We start from the raw sequence: 22,067 nt of genomic DNA on the forward strand, positions 1-22,067 counted from the left end.
TGTTAAAGTGGGAAAAAGAAAACCTGGGATAGAGGGAATGAGACAGAAGGACATGCTGGAAAAGTGATTAGAGAAATCATAGTAAAATGACAGGAGGAGTCACAGGAGCCAAGGGAAGCATAGGATTTCCAGGCATGTGATTAAATGGGTTGAAGGCAGCTGATAGGTCAGAAAGGATGAAGTTGAGAAGCAATTTCAGTAGAAAGAAAGTCTAGGCAGGGACTGTAGAGCTTTGAGATGAAAGGGAGAAGAGCTGGGGTGGTGCTTGAAGAGGCAGGTGGGATAACAGGGAAAATCAAAAGCCTGCTTATATTGTGAGAGAGAGAAGCTAGCCTTCAATAGACAAAAAAATAGCATGGGAAAGAGCATATTCATAATTAAAGCTGAACCAGCTAGTTTTAATATATAGTTTACTCAGAAAAGGCAAAGTGTATGATAAGATAGTAACATTCATTACATCTGTCAATATGATGTAAAATATACAAGCTTTTCTTCAGGTCTGCACATAAATCAACATATATTGCCCTTTATTTACAAGCTGTTGGTGAAGCAGTCACTAGCTGCTTCAATTTGTGTGATATTTATAAATTTTGTGCTGACAAATTCCTCTGGTGAAGTTTCAGCCTATAGATTGTCCAGAAATTCAGCGCTACAGCTGCTGTTCATTCATCATATACAAGCACCTGTCCTTAGCAGTAAGACCTCCAGGAATCTCCTAAAGATTTGGAGTAGCTTTGCCAATTCAAAAGCTAATGTTATTTCCTTTGAATCAGGATTGAACAAATGCCCTTTAATCATACTAAGCTTCATTGCGATCTGGAAATGCTGTTTTTCAGATGGTCTGTGAGACCAGAGTCCTGAACTCTTGCTTTTCACTATCTCAGGAGATCAAGTTGTTTATGAGAATTTAGTCCTAGCTGGAATCCCTAATCCAAATATATCCAGACTTCGGCAGTCATAATCACAAATTTCTTATACGTAAGTCTGGATCCTAATTTTGTGGCCAGACCTTTTCTTTAAACAGCATGCTAAAAATCCACATGCCAAGCAATCCCAGATTTTATCTTACTTGGAAATTTCAGTGATACTTCTCACTTCAGTGAGTCCCATCCATCAGTCCCTCTATGGATTCTTATGCTTGCTTAATTTGCGTTACTTACCTTTGTTTAACAGGTCGTGCTGCAGGGGAAAGGACAGACTGTTGCGTGCTAGCCAGGTGCCTGCCTTGCTGCATAGCCCATCTGGACAGGCCCCTAGCTGGAAGAATTTAATATTGAAGTCAATTCAAATAAGACCAAGATAATAACAAGAAACAAACAGATAAAGTAAAATACCCTTTTCAATCATTATATTAAACTTGATTTGCCCCAGAAGAAAAGCAGGTAATTAAAAATGAGTAAAGAGCAGAAGGCCAGCCTCTAATAATGACCATTATGTTACCGTTTATGCTGCGTATGTCTGTGGTTGTGACAAAACTATTGATATTGCATCATTTAAATATACAAATGCAATATATATTAGACAAATATTTCCTGAGTGTTTGTGAATTTTGATGCATATGTTTGACTTGCATTTTTGTATTTTGATACAGCAGTTGTCTCCCCCCAGGCTAGAGAGCATGAATCCTTTAATGCAGTGCTGTGGTTTAACCCTGGTAGGCAGCTAAGCACCACACAGCTGCTCACTCCCCCAGCAGGATGGGGAAGAGAATCAGAAGGGGGAAAGTGAGAAAACTCGTGGGTTGAGATAAAGACAGTTTAATAGGCAAAGCAAAAGCTGCATGCACAAGCAAAGTGAAATAAAGAATTCATTCACCACTTCCCACGGGCAGGCAAGTGTTCAGCCATCTCCAGGAAAGCTCTCCATCACACATAACGGTTACTTGGGATGACAAACGCCATAACTATGAACATTGTCCCGCTTCCTCCTTTCCCCCAGCTTTTATTACTGAGCATGACATCATATGGTGTGGAATATCCCTTTGGTCGGTTGGGGTGAGCTGTCCCGGCTGTGCCCCCTCCCAGCTTCTTGTGCACCCCCAGCTACTCGCTGGTGGGGCAGCGGGAGAAACAGAAAAGGCCTTGAGGCTCTGTAAGCACTGTTCAGCAGTAACGAAAACATCCCTGTGTATCAACACTGTTTTGTTCACAAATCCAAAACATAGCACCATACGAGCTGCTATGAAGAAAATTAACTCCATCCCAGCCAAAACCAGTACAACCAGTAAACCAACACTGTAAGGTCAGAAGTCGTATTTGTTTGAGAGGAGTCAGACCAAACTTAGCTAAGTGTTTTGCTAATATTATTCTTACTGTTCTTATGTGGTTTTATTATGAAGCTGAATATTTGCAATTTACTAGTGTCCAAGAAAAACTGGAGGAAAGTGACCCATTAGCTACAGCTAATGTTACATTTGCTCTTGATCTCTGTTTCTCTGAATTTTTTTACTACCTTTGTATTATCAGGGTGCCCATCTAGAATGGGTAAAATTATTCAAGTTGTGCCACCTTCACTTCATTTGAAAAAAAAAAAAAGTTAGTCCACACACAATTAATATTTCTGTAGCAACATTAATATGATATGCCAGCTCTTCTATTCCCTGGTGTATCCACAAACTGTATGGCACTATAATCACGTCATTTTTAAAAAGATATTGTTTGTTTGCTGTTTGCTTGTCAGTGTGCGTGCACGCAAGGGAGTGACTCACTGGCATTTTACTTGCACTCTTGCACTACCATAAATGATAAAGGTGTCAAATGGGGAGAATCAGGTCCTGGCTCGAGATTTATGCTCAGACCCCCGCACTACCTCTTCCTGAATTGCAATACAAAGGTCTCTAAATGCCCCAGGTGACACTTTGGCGTTTTGTCTTGGAGATTTCTGTCTTCACAAATAATTGCTTCTGAACCTGGATAATTTATATTTAATTACTGACAAATGTGCATGCACTCAATCAGTAATTTGATTGGGGAAAAAACCAAAAAGTTAAAAGATACTGTGATCTGCATAGTAATAATCACACACATTTCCCATCATTTAGGTCTGTAAGAACTCCTGACATTTGAAGCTGTCCTACCGAGTTGCCATGGCAACGAGAAACAAGAAAACGTCAGATCTGAAGATTGCAGTTTACAGTTACTGTTCTTCACTACTAGGCCTCAGTTGCTCCTGATTCAGTTTAATTTGCAACCTCACTTAATCTGTCCGACTATACATTGGTGTTTGACAGCCTCTACCCTAACTTCTGTTTATTAATGGATTCCTCTTGCAAGACGCAAGGTTTATGCGAATTTTCTCTGAATGTTTAAAGACCATGACATCTAAACTGGACCTTGGGGGAGCAGAAAACAGATTGACTCCATTTTTTTTCTATCTGTTGACTTGTTGCTATTCAACTGTTCAGAAAATATTTTGTCTGTGGGTTAGTATTTGTATATGTATGAGTGTATGTATATATATATATATTTATATAGAGAGGAGAGTTATACGACAGGTTTAGCTTTTATAAAATATTCATCTGGAGTGGGCAAGGGACAAAGCAGAATAATATAGCCACAGATGAATTGTAGCTATTCTACCACGGCTAAACCTACTGTATTTGCTGTTTATAGTGTGGCCAGAAGGAGAGAGCAGAGCCTATTCCAATCATACCGCTTCAACAGCCACTTTGTTGACACCAAATAAAGCAGGCCCAGGGCTCTGCAGTGTCGCTTCGTGTACCTCAGGTTCAGCAAACAAGAAATGCAAGTCCCCCTGGCTTGTTTCTGATCTGAACTGCTTTCTTATGCCCCAACTGGAATTTACGATCCAGCAGGAGCACAGTGCTCAGCTCCCCAGTTCAGTGGGAGCAGCGCTGGGAGGTTCTGCAAAGCTCTGATTTGTGAGAAAGCAGGATGCAGCCAGCCACGACCGGCACTGTATGGGTCACGATTTACAGCAGTGGGAGTGCTGAGCCTGATTTTAAAGGGGTTAAGGTCAGCTTCCTTTATGTTCCTGCAGATGATTATTTGCCAGGGCAGTATACAAAATTTAAGTCTTTCGTCAGCTCTGCAGATGCAGTTAGGTAGGTAGATAGATGTCTGCGTGTGAGAAGCTGATTAGGACAGCAAAAGCAAAGGATTTCTCGGAAGCGCTGGTTTCTCTCTCAGCCTCTATTACATACATAAGCGCAAGGAGGAAAACAGATGCCCTATTCTATAAATATGTTCACACACACATATATATAGTTTTGAATATATATATATACATACATACACATATACACACAGTTTCCAGTTAAGAGTAACAAGAGCATTTCTTTGTGTGTGTAAACTTACCACACTTGTTTGCAGACATGGGAAAAAAGGGTGTTCGTTACATATGAATATGAATCCTTTTTTTATTCTGTGAGCATGTAAGGTTAAAAAAAAAACCCTTCTAACTGTATCAAGATGATCATCTTGTTAATAAACTGTAAATGATCCATCAAAGCTCACACCAAATTTTTTATAAAATTAACACAAAAAGTATACTAGTGACAGACTGTGGCTTTTATTAGAGCTTGCCAGTAACTAGGGTAAGGTAAGTGTCTTAGAATATTTTAATAAACTTGCTTATTTAAAGTTTAAACAAAGAAAGCTTCCTTATGCAATAGAACTTTGCAGCTGCATTCTTTAGTTAGCATTTTTACAGTACTTATGAGTCATACTGTATGTTGTCTTTACTACAGTGAGATTATGAGCGTATCTTTCACACCACGTATATGTTTCAATAGTAAAGCTTTTTAGAAGCATTAAGAAGTCCAAACATACATTTAGTTTTTCCATAATGCTACACTAGATATTAAATGTGTGTTGGTGGTTAAAAATTGCTGTACAATAGCTTTTCTCTGACTTCCTGTATTGTACCAAATATGAAACAGGTCTTTTTTTTTAATCAAAAGGAGTAATAACAACAGTGACAGAGGAAAAATTAGTTTGTGTTGTGAACTTTCCTAAGGTTGTAGATTTCTTGGTAAGATACAAGCTGCCTTCAGACAGGAACCTATTTTCCTCTTCCAGCTTAACTCCTGCAGTCCTGACCAAGTAAAATCTCCCACTGACCTTGTTTCTCTTGCAGCACGCTCTAGCTGTTTCAACCGCCAAAGTGGTACTTTGACGTTAGTGGGACTTTCTGTTGAGCAAGGGCTCCAGGAGTGGGCTGTTAAGCAGCTGCAGGCATTGCAGCAGGAAAGTACCTGATCTCAAGCATTAACATGGGCATGCTTCTCGTTCTCTGTCTCTGCCCATGCCTTGTAATAATCACATGCTGCTGCTTTATCATCAACTATCATGTCTTTTAAAAAAATACAGTTTTCATAAAGAAAAAATCAACAAATGCATAACACCACTGGATTTTCAATGTGTATATTTAATGAATGCATCCAAATGCACCCAAAGATAAACTGCACCCTCTGCTTTGATCTACAAAACCTCTATCTTGAATAAAAGAAATTATAATATCCTCCCACACACACAAATACTCTTTTTCTACGCGCTTTCTTCCTCTCTCTATCCAGCAAAACCCGCCTCTAGAAAGACACCCGTTGACGTTAGTGTCATTTCTATCAAGTACCAGATAAAGCTACCCTTTTCTCATTTAAACCAAGGCTCTCATAGCATCTGGTGGATCATTCCAAGGGCATCCAAAATGAGGAACAAAGAAAAATCTTTTTGTGCCTGGAACTACACTGATAGCGGGAAGACTCTTTCTACCGCTTTGTGGCTGACAATAAGCAGTCTTTCTTCTTGCATACCACTGCAACATTTTGACATGTAGAGAGGTCAGCATCATGGCTGAAACTCTGAATCAAGATGCATCAAAGCCTTCATTCACCATTATCACTTTATTTCTGCACCTAGATTAAAGCCTCCCAGCCTTTACACGTGTCTCTAGGCTTCAGACTGGACTACTTAAGCATGCAACAAGAGGATGAAGCTGCCATGTTAATGTTTCTCCCTCTCTATACCCGAGAACAAATTCCATTTAACAAGAGATTGTGGCACTTTCTGTAGCATTATACAAGTGAGGAACCATATTAGAATCTGAGTTTTCCTACCTGAATAAGATTGTCATCTCTGGCTCAAAAAACGATGCCCATTTCCTGAAACAAAGAAGCAAAAACAATTTATTAGATTTTCACAGTATCATGAAAAAGTAGAGAAGTTACAAAATTGGTTGTCATTTTTTTATAGTTAATTTTGTTTAACATTTGTTTAGCCAAGTTTGCTGGTTTTATAACATAGCGCTTATTTCTACCTAGCTATTTTGGTCACTACAGTATTTAGTTCAGTCTGTTTGTAGACACACAATGCTGCCTAGAGTCAGAGAGGGAGTGAACTTGTTGATTTTCATTTGTAACATGCACAAATATCTTGTGCAAAAATCATTTCACTTGAAAAGAGTTATCATCTGCTGTTAAAACACAAATTGGGTATAGCAGTTAGTTCATCAGTGAGAGGAGTTTATTATCAAGACAAAGCTCTCATGTGGGGTGTACTTTCTAATTGAGCCCTTGTCTGTACATCTCATGTGTGTGCTTTTACAATATGCCTATGTGCATTTATTAATGTACGTTTTGTAATAACTGTAGGTCTGAAGATGAAAACAAAGGGGAACGAGCTGAATTTCCTACCGGGTATTGAGGAAAATTAGGTAGGAGTGGAACACTGGCAAACACACTTTCTAAGCCCTGTTCTCATCACGTTTACGCTGGTGTAAATCAAAGAGCAACTCCATTACTAGAATTGTTTAAGATTCAGTTAATCATATTTAGACGAAATTTTTCATCTAAACCTCCCCACATATTGCTTTTACTGGTCTGCTGTGAACAGTAAAGCAGCAATATTTGTCACAGGATCATCGAGTGCTTATATATTATCGGAAGTCTGTCTTTTGTGACGTACAGCAAAACCTACAGCTTAGATGCTTCCCACAGATGACTCACTTCCTTCACCGACCACTTTAACGTGTCTCTAAGGCACCCAGCATAATTTGGTTTAGCCTTTAGTTGAAATGGCTGTGGCCTGTAGTCAAATAATTCATCCTGGTCTCTTCCATAGCCATTTAAGTTAGGGATCGCTGTAATACAAACATCATTTATTAAATTATGGACTTACAATCAGTTTGCAGGGCCCTAGCTATATGTTTTATCCCTACAAAAAGACAGACATATGTTATATTGACAACTTTTACATTGTTTACATTACTCCTGTCTGAAATACTGAGAAAGCTGCCAATTTTGTTCTCAATTGCTACTAATACACTCAGTCACTTGAAACATAGCAGAATTTTGTACACAAATAATTTTACATCACTGTTTGTCTAAAGGCTAAGTTTCTTTCTGAATGGACCTAATAATGTCTTATTTAATTTAGAAAACCTCCTCAAGATAAATTATATTAAAGTCACATCAGCTTGAGAAAACCAAGTCTAAGGCAAAAATGCTGATCCTATCTTCCCTTTATTGCATCTCTAGAAACTCTGTTGTCCGAGATACGCTGTCCAATGCTAACAAAAAGATAAATAACTAAAATAGCAATTATTTTATATCAATTAACTCTGTGATCTATAATCTTTAGAATTAACTCACAAAGTACATTAGTAATTATCATTATAACTATTCTATTTAAAGCAGATATAGCTGACTGTTTTCCTGTGTAAAACACATAACCTATTGACTACACTGTTCTCTTGGCTCACATCAGGATATGCTAACTGATTTATATTTGTCCAAAAGAAATGGATACACTCATACACTCTCAGTGGAAAGTTACTAGTTGCACAATTGCTATGTGTGTGTATATATGTAGATATATATGAGATATACACATACATATATAAATATATATATATATAAAATATACGCAGATGGAGGAAGACTAATACAACATAGGGACTTGGAGTAAACAGTTTAATTCCATGAATTATGGATGAATACATGAGTTAAGGGACAGCATGAGTTACCTATGCCAAACCAGCCTGATTTAAAGAAAAGAAAAAAGGCAAAAACCCGCACACTAAAACCCAGGCTTATCCTAACTTTCATGTTGTATTTATGCTACCTTTAGCTGTCCCTTTTTAACACAATTATATCGTTTGAAGATACGCATAATTGTTTACTGACTCATTTTTAGTTGTCTATGCATGTATCAGCAGGTCACCAGTAGTGGAAAGGGAAGGGTTTATAGCCAGAATTCTGCATTACTGTGCTTTCAGTGGGACAGCTATTTGGGAAAATTTCATCCACCTTTTGAGCATTACACTCCTCCTCTGCATCAGCAAGTGACTGTATTTGATGACTTGGGGTTAAAATGAATGTAGTTTAAAGACAGAGTATGTGTGTGCACATGCATACGCACTCTGCCTGGGACTGTAGAATGAGAGTGTGTCTGGTGGACTGCGCTGGTGAACTCAGTACAAACAAGCTGTGTTGTTCAGACAGAACACAGAACCCTCCTGTAAAATCATGTTTGCCCCATAACAAACTCTGCCTCTTTAAGTTACCACCAAGTTATTTTTTTTATTATTTTCTTTCTTTTTTTTGAAGTTCAAGCAAGGAGGAAATAGATTTTGTTTGATTTTAAAGATACTTAATTCAGCTACTTTTCCAGCTAATTGTTCCTTTGGGCCCTAGTTGCTGAATTGCTTGCTGTTTCTGAGGTGTAAATAAACGTTTTGATTTATGACGTGGTTGCAAAGAAACTTGTAATTTATTTGTGAAATGCTCAAATAAAGGATGTATGGGCTTTTACCTTTTGTCTGGGCATAGACCTTCCTGATGCAATACAGCAGCGGTGGAGGACTACAAAATGACCTTGGGACTGCCAAAGAGCTGGAGTAGCCTGAGCTAAACACACAAAACTCCCACATTGCTCTAAGTAAAAAGAGATAAATTGCAGCCTTCATCATCACCAGGCCATGGTTATAGAATGAGCATCTGGAGGTTAGAGAGCTAAACAAGGTTTGACCACACAGGAAAGCAGTAGCAGATTATTCAGCATCCATTCAGGTAACAGCAATGATTTGCCTTCTAAAGCCCCACTTTCATTACAGAGAGGTGCACTGAGCCAAATCCAGGTCAGACGTCCCTAAGCTGGACTGCGTGTAGGAGCTTTAACGGCTTTTCGTTGCACTTCCTTTCTGCTTCACCTGGCCACCTTCCCCACCCACCTCCATCAGTTCAGCTTGTACAGAACAGCCAGCCACAAAAAGTGAACGCTGTAAACAACGCAGAAACAGGCTGAACACGTCAGTCAGCAAGGACCACCACGGGATGCTGCAGGACTGCATTTCTGTCACTGCTGTCATGGCCGATTACAAGATGGCTTTTAACAGCTGGTACTGCCATAGTCTGCAGTCATAACTGATGCGCTCCCTCCTTGTCCTTAACTCCTCCTTAAGATGTGTGCGCAGATGTGATCTACTTGTTGCCCTGAATCAGAAAAACCTTACCCCATAATTTAAAGCCCTTATTGCCTTCAAGCCTAAACTGCTCTGGGCCAGGTTGCCCCAAAAATCTTGCACTGCTTTGATGCCCTTCTGTACCAGGAACTGCAGACAGGGAGGGCTTATCACTTTAGCATGCAGCGTTCCCAATAGCAGGGCTCAAGGCTTGTAAGATACTATTTTCTTTTTTCACTGAGTTCTCACAATTATGAGGGGAAAGGAAGTAGAGTGTGCTGTCCCGTGCTGTCTGCTGCTCCCAGACTTGCAGAAGGGCCCAGTAGGTGAAATAAATAAACGATTATTCTGACTCAGAATCCAGGGCAGAAAAAAAGAATAGAAGGCTAGGTAGAATGAAAATCCTGCAGGAAATTTGCACCATAGCATTATGGCATTATTGCCTCGTTGCCAGGGAATTCTTTTTCCAGCACCAAGCTAGAGCTTGTTGGCTTTCTGAAATTCCTGCGAGTTGTTTTTTTAGATCTTCTAGGAAGTTATCTAAAGTGGCAGGGACACATAAAGATAGACTATCCCTGAAAATAGCCTTTTACTACATCTGAGAATAGAGGAAGCTGGGGAGGGAGGGCAGCACTTGAAGGAAACATTTGGGTACAAGCCACAGCAGCTTGCTTTCACCGAGACCCACCTCCAGCTTTTGCCTATTGCCTATGCTTTATCAGACTTTGAATCTAAAGGGGGCTTTTTATGCGGTCCCTAATAAGTAGAGGATGAAAGACGATACATGAAACTTGCAGTATAATTGAGCAAAAGGTCATTACTTGAAAGCCAGAGCAAAAAAGTGTCACCTCCTTTGGTCTCAGTTGAGATCATTGTCCTAAACTAATGCTGTGCCTTCTATCTTAAAAGAGGTGTTTGAAACAGTACAAAGTTAAATCATAAGCAAGGAAATGTTAACAGACATAGACAGAAAATGCTGAATGGCTTTTAGCCTGGTAGAAGCTTTCCGTTGCCCTTTCAACCTTCTTCTGTCTCATCTAACACCACACATTCTGGATTGCAGTCTACTGTTACTTGGTAACTTTGCACAGTTCAATCCAGTTACATTTTTTTCTCCAGCAATAGTAAATCAGAACAGTCCCTTCTGGCTTCAGCACAACCTTACCTGCAGAAACAAAGCAAGGGTCATTGCTCCTGCTGTAAAACTATTGGGATGCTCTTCCTCAACCGCCACACCTCTGGCCGGACTCTACTCATCCACCTCCCAGCGCTTGATGACCTTCACTGCTCCTGTGGTTACAGCAGCAAGTTACTCTAGTCCAGTACACTTCAATGTTATGTGACAGATAAAGCAAAGTAGAAACAATATATTGTAGTAATTAGAATAACCCTTGTTATGAGACAATAAGTCTAAAGGAAAGATTTAGACTTTTTCGTGCAATAAAATTCACATGTGCAAGCTGTGACTACTAGCTACATCATGTAAGAACTAGGCCAGTGCTGGAAAGCCCTGGCAAGTTTTGCCATTGTTTCTAATGGCAAAAACTGCATTTATCAATATGAAAATGGCTTGATCTTGGATCCTGCACAGAGAAGTCAAAACAATAACGGCTCTAGAGAGAAATCCTGTGAGCTGGGCAAAAAAACCCTATATCCTCAGCCCTGCCAAGGGCTTAGTGCAGCTGCTTGGCATCACACTGGCAGAGCTGACTGCAGGATTTTGACCTATGTGTACCCATCAAGCTGCGTTCTCTTATATCCTTACTCCCACCAGACCACAAAGCACGCTCTTCTCGCTCTGTTTCAGTGGTAGGGACAGAACCACAATATAAAGACAGAAATACAGAAACAGTCAGAGGGCACAGTTCAAAACCATCCTGGCAGTAGAGCCAGACTTACCCTCCCGGCAAGTGCAGCCACCTCAGCAGGATGACCAAAGAGACCAAGAGGGTGCAGAGACACCTCATGCCTGTAGTCAGGCAGGCACCGGCCTGAGAGCTGAACCCTTCCCAAAGGAGGAGCTACCGCCTCGGCCACCCAGACAGAGGGCCAGGGAGGTTAGGCAGCCCTGTGGTCATGTGGCAGCTGAGCAATTGTCAGACTCTGCCCCAAACTCCTGCCAGAATTATACCTTTAATCAGTCCTGATGTGGGTGTCAGGCCCCACACATGGCTGGGCTGACAGCATTTGTACAAGATGACAAGTAGGACCCCCCAGCAAATGAAACAACAGTGTTATGTGGAAGGGGTTTTTTTGTTAGGTTGGGTTTTCCCCCCTCTTTCTCATTCAATTAAGACAGTTCTCATCATCTGGTTTCTGTGCCATTGACATGCAGTCATCATTCTTGCACTGATGCTCTAGCTTGGCACCTTATTAAAGAGCCACCAGGGCTTACTCTTTTATCAGTTCCATGATAAACTTACTTTTAATTGTAGTTGTCTGTCGTCATTTACACAACTTGTGGGCTGCAGTACTTTCTCGTACTCTTAATTTCTGTTCTGTAGCACTGCGTACTTTGTTCTTTAGCGAATGAGCACTGAGTACCTGAAGCTAATGAAAATGCGTGCTGTACACAACTCTGGTCTTCTGGGGTTGAGTGGATGCAATCCAAGGCTTGCTTTCTTCAGTTCTTTCTTTCTTTCTTCAATTTTAAACAAAAGTCCTCTTGCTACTGCAGCTTTTTGTCATCTCTCGTCCTGCTAAGGCTAAATAAGAAAGGGAAGCAGTATGTAGTGAAGGTATAACTCACTTATAACAAAGACAGATACATGGATGTAACATTTATTGTTCAAATCAAGGTATTAAAAGATGTGTGTATATATACAAATATAAACAGCTAAGGTGATGAGTTTCATTATCACACACACAAAAATAATAGGCTATTTTTTTAAGTGGTTATTAAACAGTGAATACTCATTAAAAGCTCAGTTCATTGGGAAAAAAATAGTACGATGCAATTAAACTGTCCTACAGACTAATTAATATGGGAATTGGGGCAATTCAAACACCTTTAAAGAGATGGAAGTGGGGACAGTAGGCAGCACGGATTTGTACCAGTGATCTTCATTAGCTGAGCAGATGGATTTTCTGCTACTTCAGGGTTTTGCTGAGGATTCTATTTTTTGGGTTTAGTTTCAAAGAAAATCTGGGGTGAAAAAATGTTTTCTAATATGGGTCTTCACAAAATCTGGAAAAACACTCTTTAAAAAAAAAAGAGATAATAGATTCATATATTACTTACCCACGTAACACAGTCAGCTCTGACTTTGTTTTTGTACAGACCTGCTCTTGGCACTTTGCATCTTTCCTTTACACAAATAAATTTGAAATACCCTAAGACTTAATATAAAATTCTCAGCCTGCTTAGCTCCTCAGTCATGTAGCATCTTTTCCCTATGGGAGATCCCTGTTAGTTTGTTCTTACAAAGGCCGCTGTGTCAAGAACCATTCTTACAAGCTGTCCAATTTCTTGTGAGTCAGAAGACATTTACCAGTTATAAACCAGACTTTTATGAAAAGTATTTTGCTGCCTTTCTCATAATTGAGATGAAGGAAGGATGCCAAATCTCTAAGGAAACACATTGAAGGAGCCTGCTATCACACAAACAGTTAAGTAGCAGAGATTTGCTAAAAATAGTTGTTTACACCCAAACCCAGGATGGGCTTCAGACTAAAAGCCAAACTGAAGTTTCATGATGCTGTTGGTGCTTATGAGCCATTTCCTTAGAAGTTTGGGTGTTGTTATGTACCTTGGTGGGAACTTCACAAGCCAGCCTACTCTGATTTCTGCCCTTTGGAGGTCAGTCTTTCAACACATAACACAACTTTACTGTTTACTATTCCATCCAGAAGTAAAGCACAGGTCTAAGACAGTCTTAGCATCTGATGTTTGGCTGAGGTAAGATTTTGGAAGTCCAACTGGCTGAGACTCTATTGCTTTACACCTTGTATGTATTTATACAACTGGTGCATTTACACCAAAGCATAAGACTATAAATCAGGTCAGCTTTGATTCACGAGTATTTTCCTCCCAGTTTGCAGAATTATAAATTACTCTGCAGGATGACAAACACCAATCTGTTAGGTCATTGTGTTGTATAGCTGTGTTATGAAGCAAAACCCGTTCATGGATACTCATTCATTTGAGAGAGATGTCACTGGCCTAACACAATGGGCTTCTTTCAAGCCCTCCCTTGTATTTAATTCTGTTATTTCTCTGTTAATAAAAAAATAATATCCCCATTGGTTTATGGCTGTAAAAGATGAAAGAACTCTTCTTTTCATGTCAACATTGTGTAGTGCTGATGGAGTCTGGCAACAGTCAAATCCTGGCTCAGACTTCTGTTCTGTTTTCCTTATTAGCATTTTGCTTGGCTGTCCCTGCCAAAGTCTCCTGGACATTTCTGAACTCTGTGAATTGTTGCAAATATTGCAATGTCCAAGTGTGAAATGAACTGCAATGGAAACTCCTGGGAACCTGTTAACAGTGTATTAACAATAACCTCAAGTTCACAGGAAACAACAGGCACCTGTTCAATGGGGAACATGTTCTTAAATTGACACTCAATTATCACTGCATATTTTAGCATCATTTTTCGCCTTATCTAAGACCTACCATGAGTCTTGAAAGCCTGTTTACTAATTTAAAACCAGTCTTCAGAAACCCCAACAAAAATGAGAATATAAAGAACTGGAGTATACAAATAACTTAGCTTTTCAAAAGAATTCTAGAAAAACCTCTGTTATTTGTTGCAGTTCTGGTTTACTTGAATGTGAATTGAGATGACAATTTACATAAGCCAGGAGCTTAATCTTAATAATTACGTCTAAGGTATTAGAATCATGTAAGAAAGATTTGCTTTAAAAAAAAATTAAAAAAAAAGAAATTAAGCTGAGCAAAGACAATGGTAAATAGTACTCCAGAAAACCTTTCCTGCAAGAGCGGAATACCTTAAACATTTAATAATTATAGCCAACATTTTTAGACTGGGAAGTGAAACCTTACTGTCTAAAAGTATTTAAAAAGTGTTACATGTTTTAAACCACTACCTGCATTATAAATAAATTCGTATTATCAATAGCCTACTATAAAATTAAAAGACATCTATATTAATCGAGTGGCCCAGGACTGGTTTGCAGCCCTAAAAAAACCTGCAGCTATTACTCATATATACAATATGGGAACGCTGAAGGAACACATTTTCTGGATTGCATTAATGCAGAACAACTCTCTCGCCCACTCTGGAGAAGTTTCATGCACTCACCGGGAGCTGACGCAAGGTCTGCGTTTTGATCGCTTTTATGTATACCTTCACAACATCTATGCAGCCCCTGCTACCATTCTGTAAGGCAGTGTATTCTCCCTGTAAGAAGCCATTCAAGAAGGCGTTCTTGAACAGAATAAGTAATTACGCTGAAATACAGTGGCCTCTCCAGCCTGCTGCCATACAGACAGACCAAAGTCCACCAGTGAATGACTCCCAGGAGACCAGTGGTGTACTGCCACTATGGGCAAGTCTAGATAGTGAACTGTTTATTAACGTCTGAGTAAATCAATCAGCCAGAGAGTTGTTCCTTCATTATAGCCCATGCATCTGTCACTTGTGCAAGTCTTATCTACCTAAAGATTAGTTCTTTCTTCCTGTCCGCTAGATAGCTTCCTCACCCAAACTCAGCTGGCTTTTTCAGAGCTCATTTACACTTTTTATATTTCCCCCAGCCTGATCCAAACTGTCTCTGAATAACGGTTAATGATTAATGTCCTATTAACCGTGGTCTTACTCCTGAATATTTAACTCTTTTGACAGTAGGATGGTGTATTTTCATTTTATAATAGTATTATAATAGACAAATTTAACTTCTGAATTGAATCTAGAAGCTTCAAGATTGACACGTCTTTCTAGTCACAAACAGCTGTACTTAATCTTAAATCCTATCCTTCACATCCTTCAGGATTAGGACACAAAATTATTTCAAGTAACGAGCATTTCTAAGGATGGGGAGGTGAGAGATAATTTGCCACCACATGACTGAGTGAATAACACTGAATACTTGAAAGCAGAATTATTGTCTCTTGTATGCTACACAGAATAAGCTGTGTCTGAAAATATTTTCCACTTATAGAGATTGCTCAAATAACAATTGAGAGGTATGAACACACACACCATACATAAAAGTATATACATCATATATGCATGGTTTATTTCAATTAAGCTTCTAAGAAACAAGCAGAAAACCCAGATAATGGATCTGAGTAATTTGCCTCATAAACAGGCAGGTTAAATTATAAATATATGTTATTCTTTATCATGCCCCAAAATATTATTGACAATAACATCTGAGCTATTACACAGATGTTTTCTCCTGTCCAGCAAAAAACTATACCATTGTATTTACAATGCAAGAAATGCTGAAACTGCACTTAAGTAAAGTCTTTCTTCCATCACAACTAGGAAGAATTTTTAGCAGGGAGCTGTTACGGCTATCAAACGCCAGGATAATCTAGAGTTCTCCTCTGCTGATGTTAGGCCTTAGCTACGGCAGTTGCATGTACAGGCATACATGCTCATACATGAGAGAGAAGAAATCTTTTTTCCTTTGCTTCTGAGAGGGAGACTTTTTAATAAAATACTGCTTCATCTCTGTCAACTTATACTTACCCACACGTAACAGTGAAAGTTGGCAGATACCACTTTCTGTGTAACATGATGAGAAATTCTGGCTGACACATATAATAAACCAGGAATAGTTTTACGGACATGGTTTACATCTTGTAAGAGATGTAAGGGACTGTTATTTGGGAGTGCAGTTAGTCCCACAACAAAGACATCTTTCCTTCAATAATGATGATCAGTGTGTAATTTGGAACCTACAGGCTAAAAATATATAGCTTGATCTCTAGAGTTATGTTCAACAGGGACTTTTATTCTGCTGGGCACAGAAAAGATCTAGAAACACATATACCAGCAGACTACACATTTTTCCTGATACATTCCTCTGATTTTTCTTCCCCAATCTTCTTGGACTTCCCCCCCACAAGTCATGCTCTGATTATTCTTTCTTGCTTTCTTGTTAGCATTTCAGAGCCATGTTCTCTCCTGAATCTGCATTCAGGCAAGTCACACTGACACCAACACCAGATTTATGAGGGGAAAATGTGTTCGCTTTACTGCTAATTACCATTAGTTGCCACTGTTTCCCGTGTTAAATAACTTGTATTATCATCCCTGCCTTGCTGCATGCTTGATCTCTTACCTCTATTACTCATCCTCTGTTAACTTCTATCTTCACCTCATTTCTGGGTTATGTCTTTGATGGACCAAGTGATTATTTTTCAGCCAATGATCCAATTTACACATAAAATAAAATATCCCCAAAATCATTCACAATTGCCTTCATTTCAAATAGCTTAATCTGTCACTTCCGGATGGTGTTTTCTAATGAAGCATCTCATTTTCTCCTTTCTTCTCACTTCTTTCCAGTTACACCAGTTGTAATCTAACAATGAATGAGATAGATTGATTAAACTGTTGAGTTACACATGAAACAGTCCCAACTGGACAAACATTTAATGGTGGTTAAATATTATACTGTTGTATATACTACCAGAAAAATGAGCACGACTAACACAGCAGTCAGAGCCCTTTGAAAATGCCTTTCTGGGCAGAATTGTGCAGGTTTACTGACATGTATTTTGTCACGTCAACTCCGGTAGGGAAGAAAGGTCTGTAGGGAAAGTTAATACTTTTTATTAGACCATATGACATAATTGGGAAAACAGACAAGCTTTTGGACACATAGGACCTTTGCTAAATATCAAAGAAGAATGATTTTACTCTAGGTCCAAAAGAAAGTTCTTTTTTTTTTTTTTTTCTTACTCACCTGTCTCAGCTGGTCAAATAAAAGTATTATAAACCTTTCCTGTCTCATATCCTCCTACCTTTGAAACCACTGCTACATCTAAAGCAAATCCAAAGAAGAAAAGTAGCTATCTGATGAAAAGACTTCTCTTTGGTTGGGTCTATTTGCGGCAAACTAAAAAGGAACTGAAGAAAATTAAACAGCTTCTACTCCCATATCATCTTGCCTTGGGAAATTTTTAATTCTTTTCTGCAGCATGGAACAGCTCCAGCAAGCATTGTCTCCCCAAAAATTGGCATAAATTGGTGATGAGGGCAACACTGCTGTGAAATGCTAGACATTAGGTGCTAGATTCTTATATAATCCCAGGGAAAGAAAGAAATACAGTGTTTATTTTCTCACTTTGAAGGACCCTCTCCTTCATCGATTGGGTACCTTTTATATTATTTGATCTATAGGTAGGCTCTGAGGACACCTGCAATTCAGGTCTTGCTCAGCCTTGCCAAGAATGAAGGCCTTCCAGGCATGCCGGGGGGGGGGGGGTGTGTGGGGGGGAGAACAACAAAAAAACCCCACCCCAAAATACTGTTAGGGCTTGAGGAATTTTAACCTAGAAAGATGTGGCAGCTATAGACTGCAGCAGTTAGTAGTATCTGTCTTTACTGCAACTTTGGACTCAGGTATATAATTGCCATGAAAATATGAGATCATTTTCCATGGATCTGCACAAGATTATGGAGAATTATCCTCTATGGAACTCTACTTTTAAGAACAAGTGGTGCTGAGTTTGAGGTACGAATTATCAAGAATAAGCTTATTATCTTTTATTTGCTATTGTTCACAGTAATGCTGCCACCATGCTTCCCTGTGCATCTCACCAAGCCTAGAATTTTGATTTGCATTTATTTGATCAGTTGAAGTGGTCAAACCAGGGTTAAATGTACAGTACTTAATATAAGAAATATGGAGAGGAGGAACCGGGGTCCAAAATAAATTCCACTTTGCAAATTCACACTAGTTTAAATTGGGGAAACAGTTTTGCTGTGGCCTTGGCTTTTCTAATTTAAATACCTTTGTTGGAACTTTTGTTGGGGAAAAATAGAACAGTTGCAAAATACAGAGTATTCTGATCAAACTGATAACAAAGCCAAAGCTTTCCAAGTTCTAATCATATTCAGCATTTGTGTTTTTTTAAGTGTAGAAACATAATGAAATAATTCCATAACATAAAGCTTGATGAAAGTGGCAATTAAAAAGGAATTGATCTGATACATCCTGTTCTTCACATTACCATGCTCTGCAAAATGTAAATCTCTATCTCCACCACTTTCTTTTCTCATCTTGATTAGGCAAATATTGAAAACAATAATCATTTTTCACTAAAGTGAGCCTTTAATATGGAGTAGAAAGAGTGCACTATGGATATTACATTTTCCACAGAAGACTGGCTTTCACATTAGTGTTTGCTATTAGCGTATTTCATGTCACTCCATCATACTGTCTTTCACTCAAATCCTACATTTGTTGGACCAGATGGAAAGTTAGTTTAAATTAATTGAAAGCATGCTGTGCACAGCTTGTGGTACCAAGAACACGCAAAGAAGAAAGGAAGATACATCAATTTCCTTTCTAACATACCTATAACTGTGAGATGTCTTAAGAAACCATCAAGATATTGTGCTTCTTTTTTTAATTTTTTTTTTTTTTTTTTTTTTGAGAAAGCTATATTGCTTTGATTTTAATAAGAGGAGGAAGAGGTAGTGAAATTGGTTGGATACACACCATTTGAAAAATAAATTCTGCCTGGGATGGATCATAATAAAATGACACAAAGAAAGCTAGTACTTATTGTTTTGTTTCTGTAGTCTTATCTATAGTTCTTAGAAATACCAACATGTTTGAAGGCTAGTTACCTCCCCACCTATTTTAGTTAATACTACTTCCTGTATCTGGATCCTCAGCTTTATAACATCATCACTGAAAATCCAGTTGTGTTCTCTGAACCAACAGCCAAATATGTTATTAATGCCTGCATCATTTGTTTACCTGAAACTGCAATGGGTAAACTCATCTGCTTCTTTAAAGTGATCAGTAAACAGCCATTCTTCAGTACCTTTACAGTTAAAACCAGTTTCAAATCTATCACAATATAAATCATTTAATGAACAGTGGCTTATTGACCAAGCAATAATGGAAAGTTTTCTTAATTTATTAATTTGGTCCTTTTTTAATTTTTTTAACAAAATATTCCAAGCATTTTTTTTGTAGTGGTGTAAAAAGTGAGGGTGAGAAGGAGCAGGTATTGGAAACTTAAATGTTTCTAAGGTGGATGGCATCTGTTTGGTTTGTATGCTATATTCTGCTAAAAAGGCTGCAGTGGGGCAGATGGAAGGAAGGCCCAGGCCAAGGTGAGACCCTCTGGCACAAACAGGAGCTGTTACTTCTTGTAAAGCAACTGAAAGTGCAGAAATATCAATGAGGAAAAGCAGATTCTGGAGAACAAGGTGGGAAAACCAGGTAGAAAACAAGAAACCTGCAACACAAGTCTGTTGGCATTGGTAGAGAGCAGATACAAAGCCAAGCTTTAGAAGTGATGGAAAGAAGAAAGCACCGTGTCCCACAGGGACCTAAAGTAGAACTTGCTGCAAACAAGAAATGCACTGAAATTTGTTGGACTGAGAAAGACCTCAAGGGTCCTGCATGAAAATACAGGAAAGGTGAGAGATCTGTCATTTTAATCCGTCTTGCTGAGTTTTCTGTTTCAAATGTTGCTCTGTTCTGGTTTGCATTCAGATAAAAGCTGACTTTTGAGTTTTAGATCCCTTTTGCTAACCTTGGTGTCTCTTTATTACACATCTTATCTCTCTGGTGTCTCAACACTGGCCACAGTTTCCTTTTCTTCTCCAAAAAGGTCAAAAGGGAAGAAGAGGGGTGAAAACATTTTTTATGTTTACTCTTTGAGTCTTGAAGAACTCTAAGGTTGAAGTAGAACAAAATTAAAACAATACATTTTGGTTTTAGAAAAGTCAAAAATTTCAAGAAACCAAATACACCCCACATTTTTGCCCAAATTAGTAAGGTTATTTTACATTTACCTTTGGGGGAGAGGTTATTTTATATTGAGGCATTTCTCCCTTCCCCATTCTGACTGTAAATATTGAACCTGAGTTGTTGGGAGCTTTATTTCTGCTAGTCACTGAACACATTTGACCATCTCTACTCCTTGCAGATCAAATACAACTCTAGCAACTGCAAATGAAAAACATAAAATAATGCAAACCCTTCCCAATTCTACCTGTCTGGCTTCATCTTCCTTCTTTCCAGAGAGCCTTCAGACATTACAGCTGAGCCTATCTTCCTTTTTTCATGATCTGATGACATCACTTATACTCCACAAATGTTTACTTCTTGTACTAGATATCCCTGAAATTCAATTGTACTCTTGCAAGACTTATAAATTTTTTGCCTCATTTACTTTATTTCTTCCACAACTATCTCTATACTGCCTTGCCCTTCCTGAGACTTTTATTTAAATTTTTTCCTTATAATTTTTATCCACTTTCAGTTTTGTCCTTCAAACCATGGTGCCTGCAGAATTTTCTTTTCACTTCTTTTCTGCATGACCACCTTCTTTTATGACCACCCGAGCCAGCATTTCTTCCTCTGTTCTTAAAAGGCCTTATCCCAACCTGCATCACAAGTCTGTCCTTGTCCTATTTAATTCACAGCAAAATTATGCTTCTTCCTACATGCCAAATTCCTTGATTCATAAGCAAGTTGCATAAGCATAATGCAAGGAAAAATTTGGCTCTGAGATCATAACTTACCTTGAGCACATGACAGGTGCCTTAGTTCACATTAACAAAGCTCTTTGGAAATTCAGAGGATTGTACAGGTAATCATTGTTTGATTAATAATTTACAATTCCAACAGGACAGAAATGAAAATTGGAGAATGACAATCTCAAAGCAGCTGTATGCCTGTCAAATATGTAAATTTTTTACCCTTCTTCTTCTGTTGGGGCACTGCTTAACCCCATGCTGAGTTGCCTTTCTAGAACATAACCCCTACAACACTCATGAATAATTAGATAGTCATAAAGAAACAAAGAATGAGTGAGAATTAACTTCCCATCTTCTAGTATCACTTGAAGATGAGTTTACCTAAAAACTAATTAGCTGACATACCACAAGCACAGAACCCCAAATGAAATAAAAAAAAAAAGAAGGGGGAAACCTCAAAACAAAATTTTCCATCTCTGAATCTATATACAAGCAAGCTTAGTGCTTCTCAAAAGAGCTACTAGATTAAATCCCCAAAGTGTATTTTTTCTAAAGAGTCAATGAAACCATGATGGAGCTGGGATGAAATCCTTCAGCCCTTTCACTGACATCTGCAAGAAAAGTAAATGTCATTACATGAAACTTCTTTCTGAAGATAAAGGTATAATCTTGTTTTAAGATTACAGGGGTTTAGATAGCCGCGGGCATACGGAGCCATTTGCTACTTAATGTCCGCCAGACCTTAATAGCAGCCAAGTCATTAGTTAGTGCTAGTTATTAAGAAGAGTAAGTGAAGTCAGCATCTGTACCACAGAGCCAATGATGTAATTAGCACCTTAGTTTGGAGGCGGTACTTTCGCCATCAGGGGGAGAAAATTAGGCAATAGGCAAGTTCCCTACATAGAAGGATTTATTCCTAAGGCTATGAACCAATGCTGGGCACAAATGCCAAGTTTGCTGAAAGTTGAAAGGAAAAGAGGATGAGCAGAGTCCAAAACACTAATT

At 38.7% G+C, this 22,067-nt stretch overlaps 1 protein-coding gene across 2 annotated transcripts in view; it reads left to right on the top strand.

Annotated features, from left to right (window-relative positions):
- CDH13 (cadherin 13) overlaps window positions 1-22,067 on the top strand; it is a 535,620-nt gene that overhangs the window by 506,673 nt on the left and 6,880 nt on the right. The window contains exon 14 of one of the 2 annotated variants that reach the window (XM_059824680.1): window positions 3,041-8,705. The exons of the other annotated variant lie outside the window; for it this stretch is intronic. Coding sequence (XP_059680663.1) covers window positions 3,041-3,048 — 8 coding nt within the window. The 3' untranslated portion in view covers window positions 3,049-8,705. Of the gene's footprint in view, window positions 1-3,040; window positions 8,706-22,067 lie in introns of those variants that run through there. 2 annotated transcript variants of the gene reach the window in all.

Source organism: Gavia stellata, chromosome 15 (genome assembly GCF_030936135.1).
Source record: "Gavia stellata isolate bGavSte3 chromosome 15, bGavSte3.hap2, whole genome shotgun sequence".
NCBI lineage: Eukaryota > Metazoa > Chordata > Aves > Gaviiformes > Gaviidae > Gavia > Gavia stellata.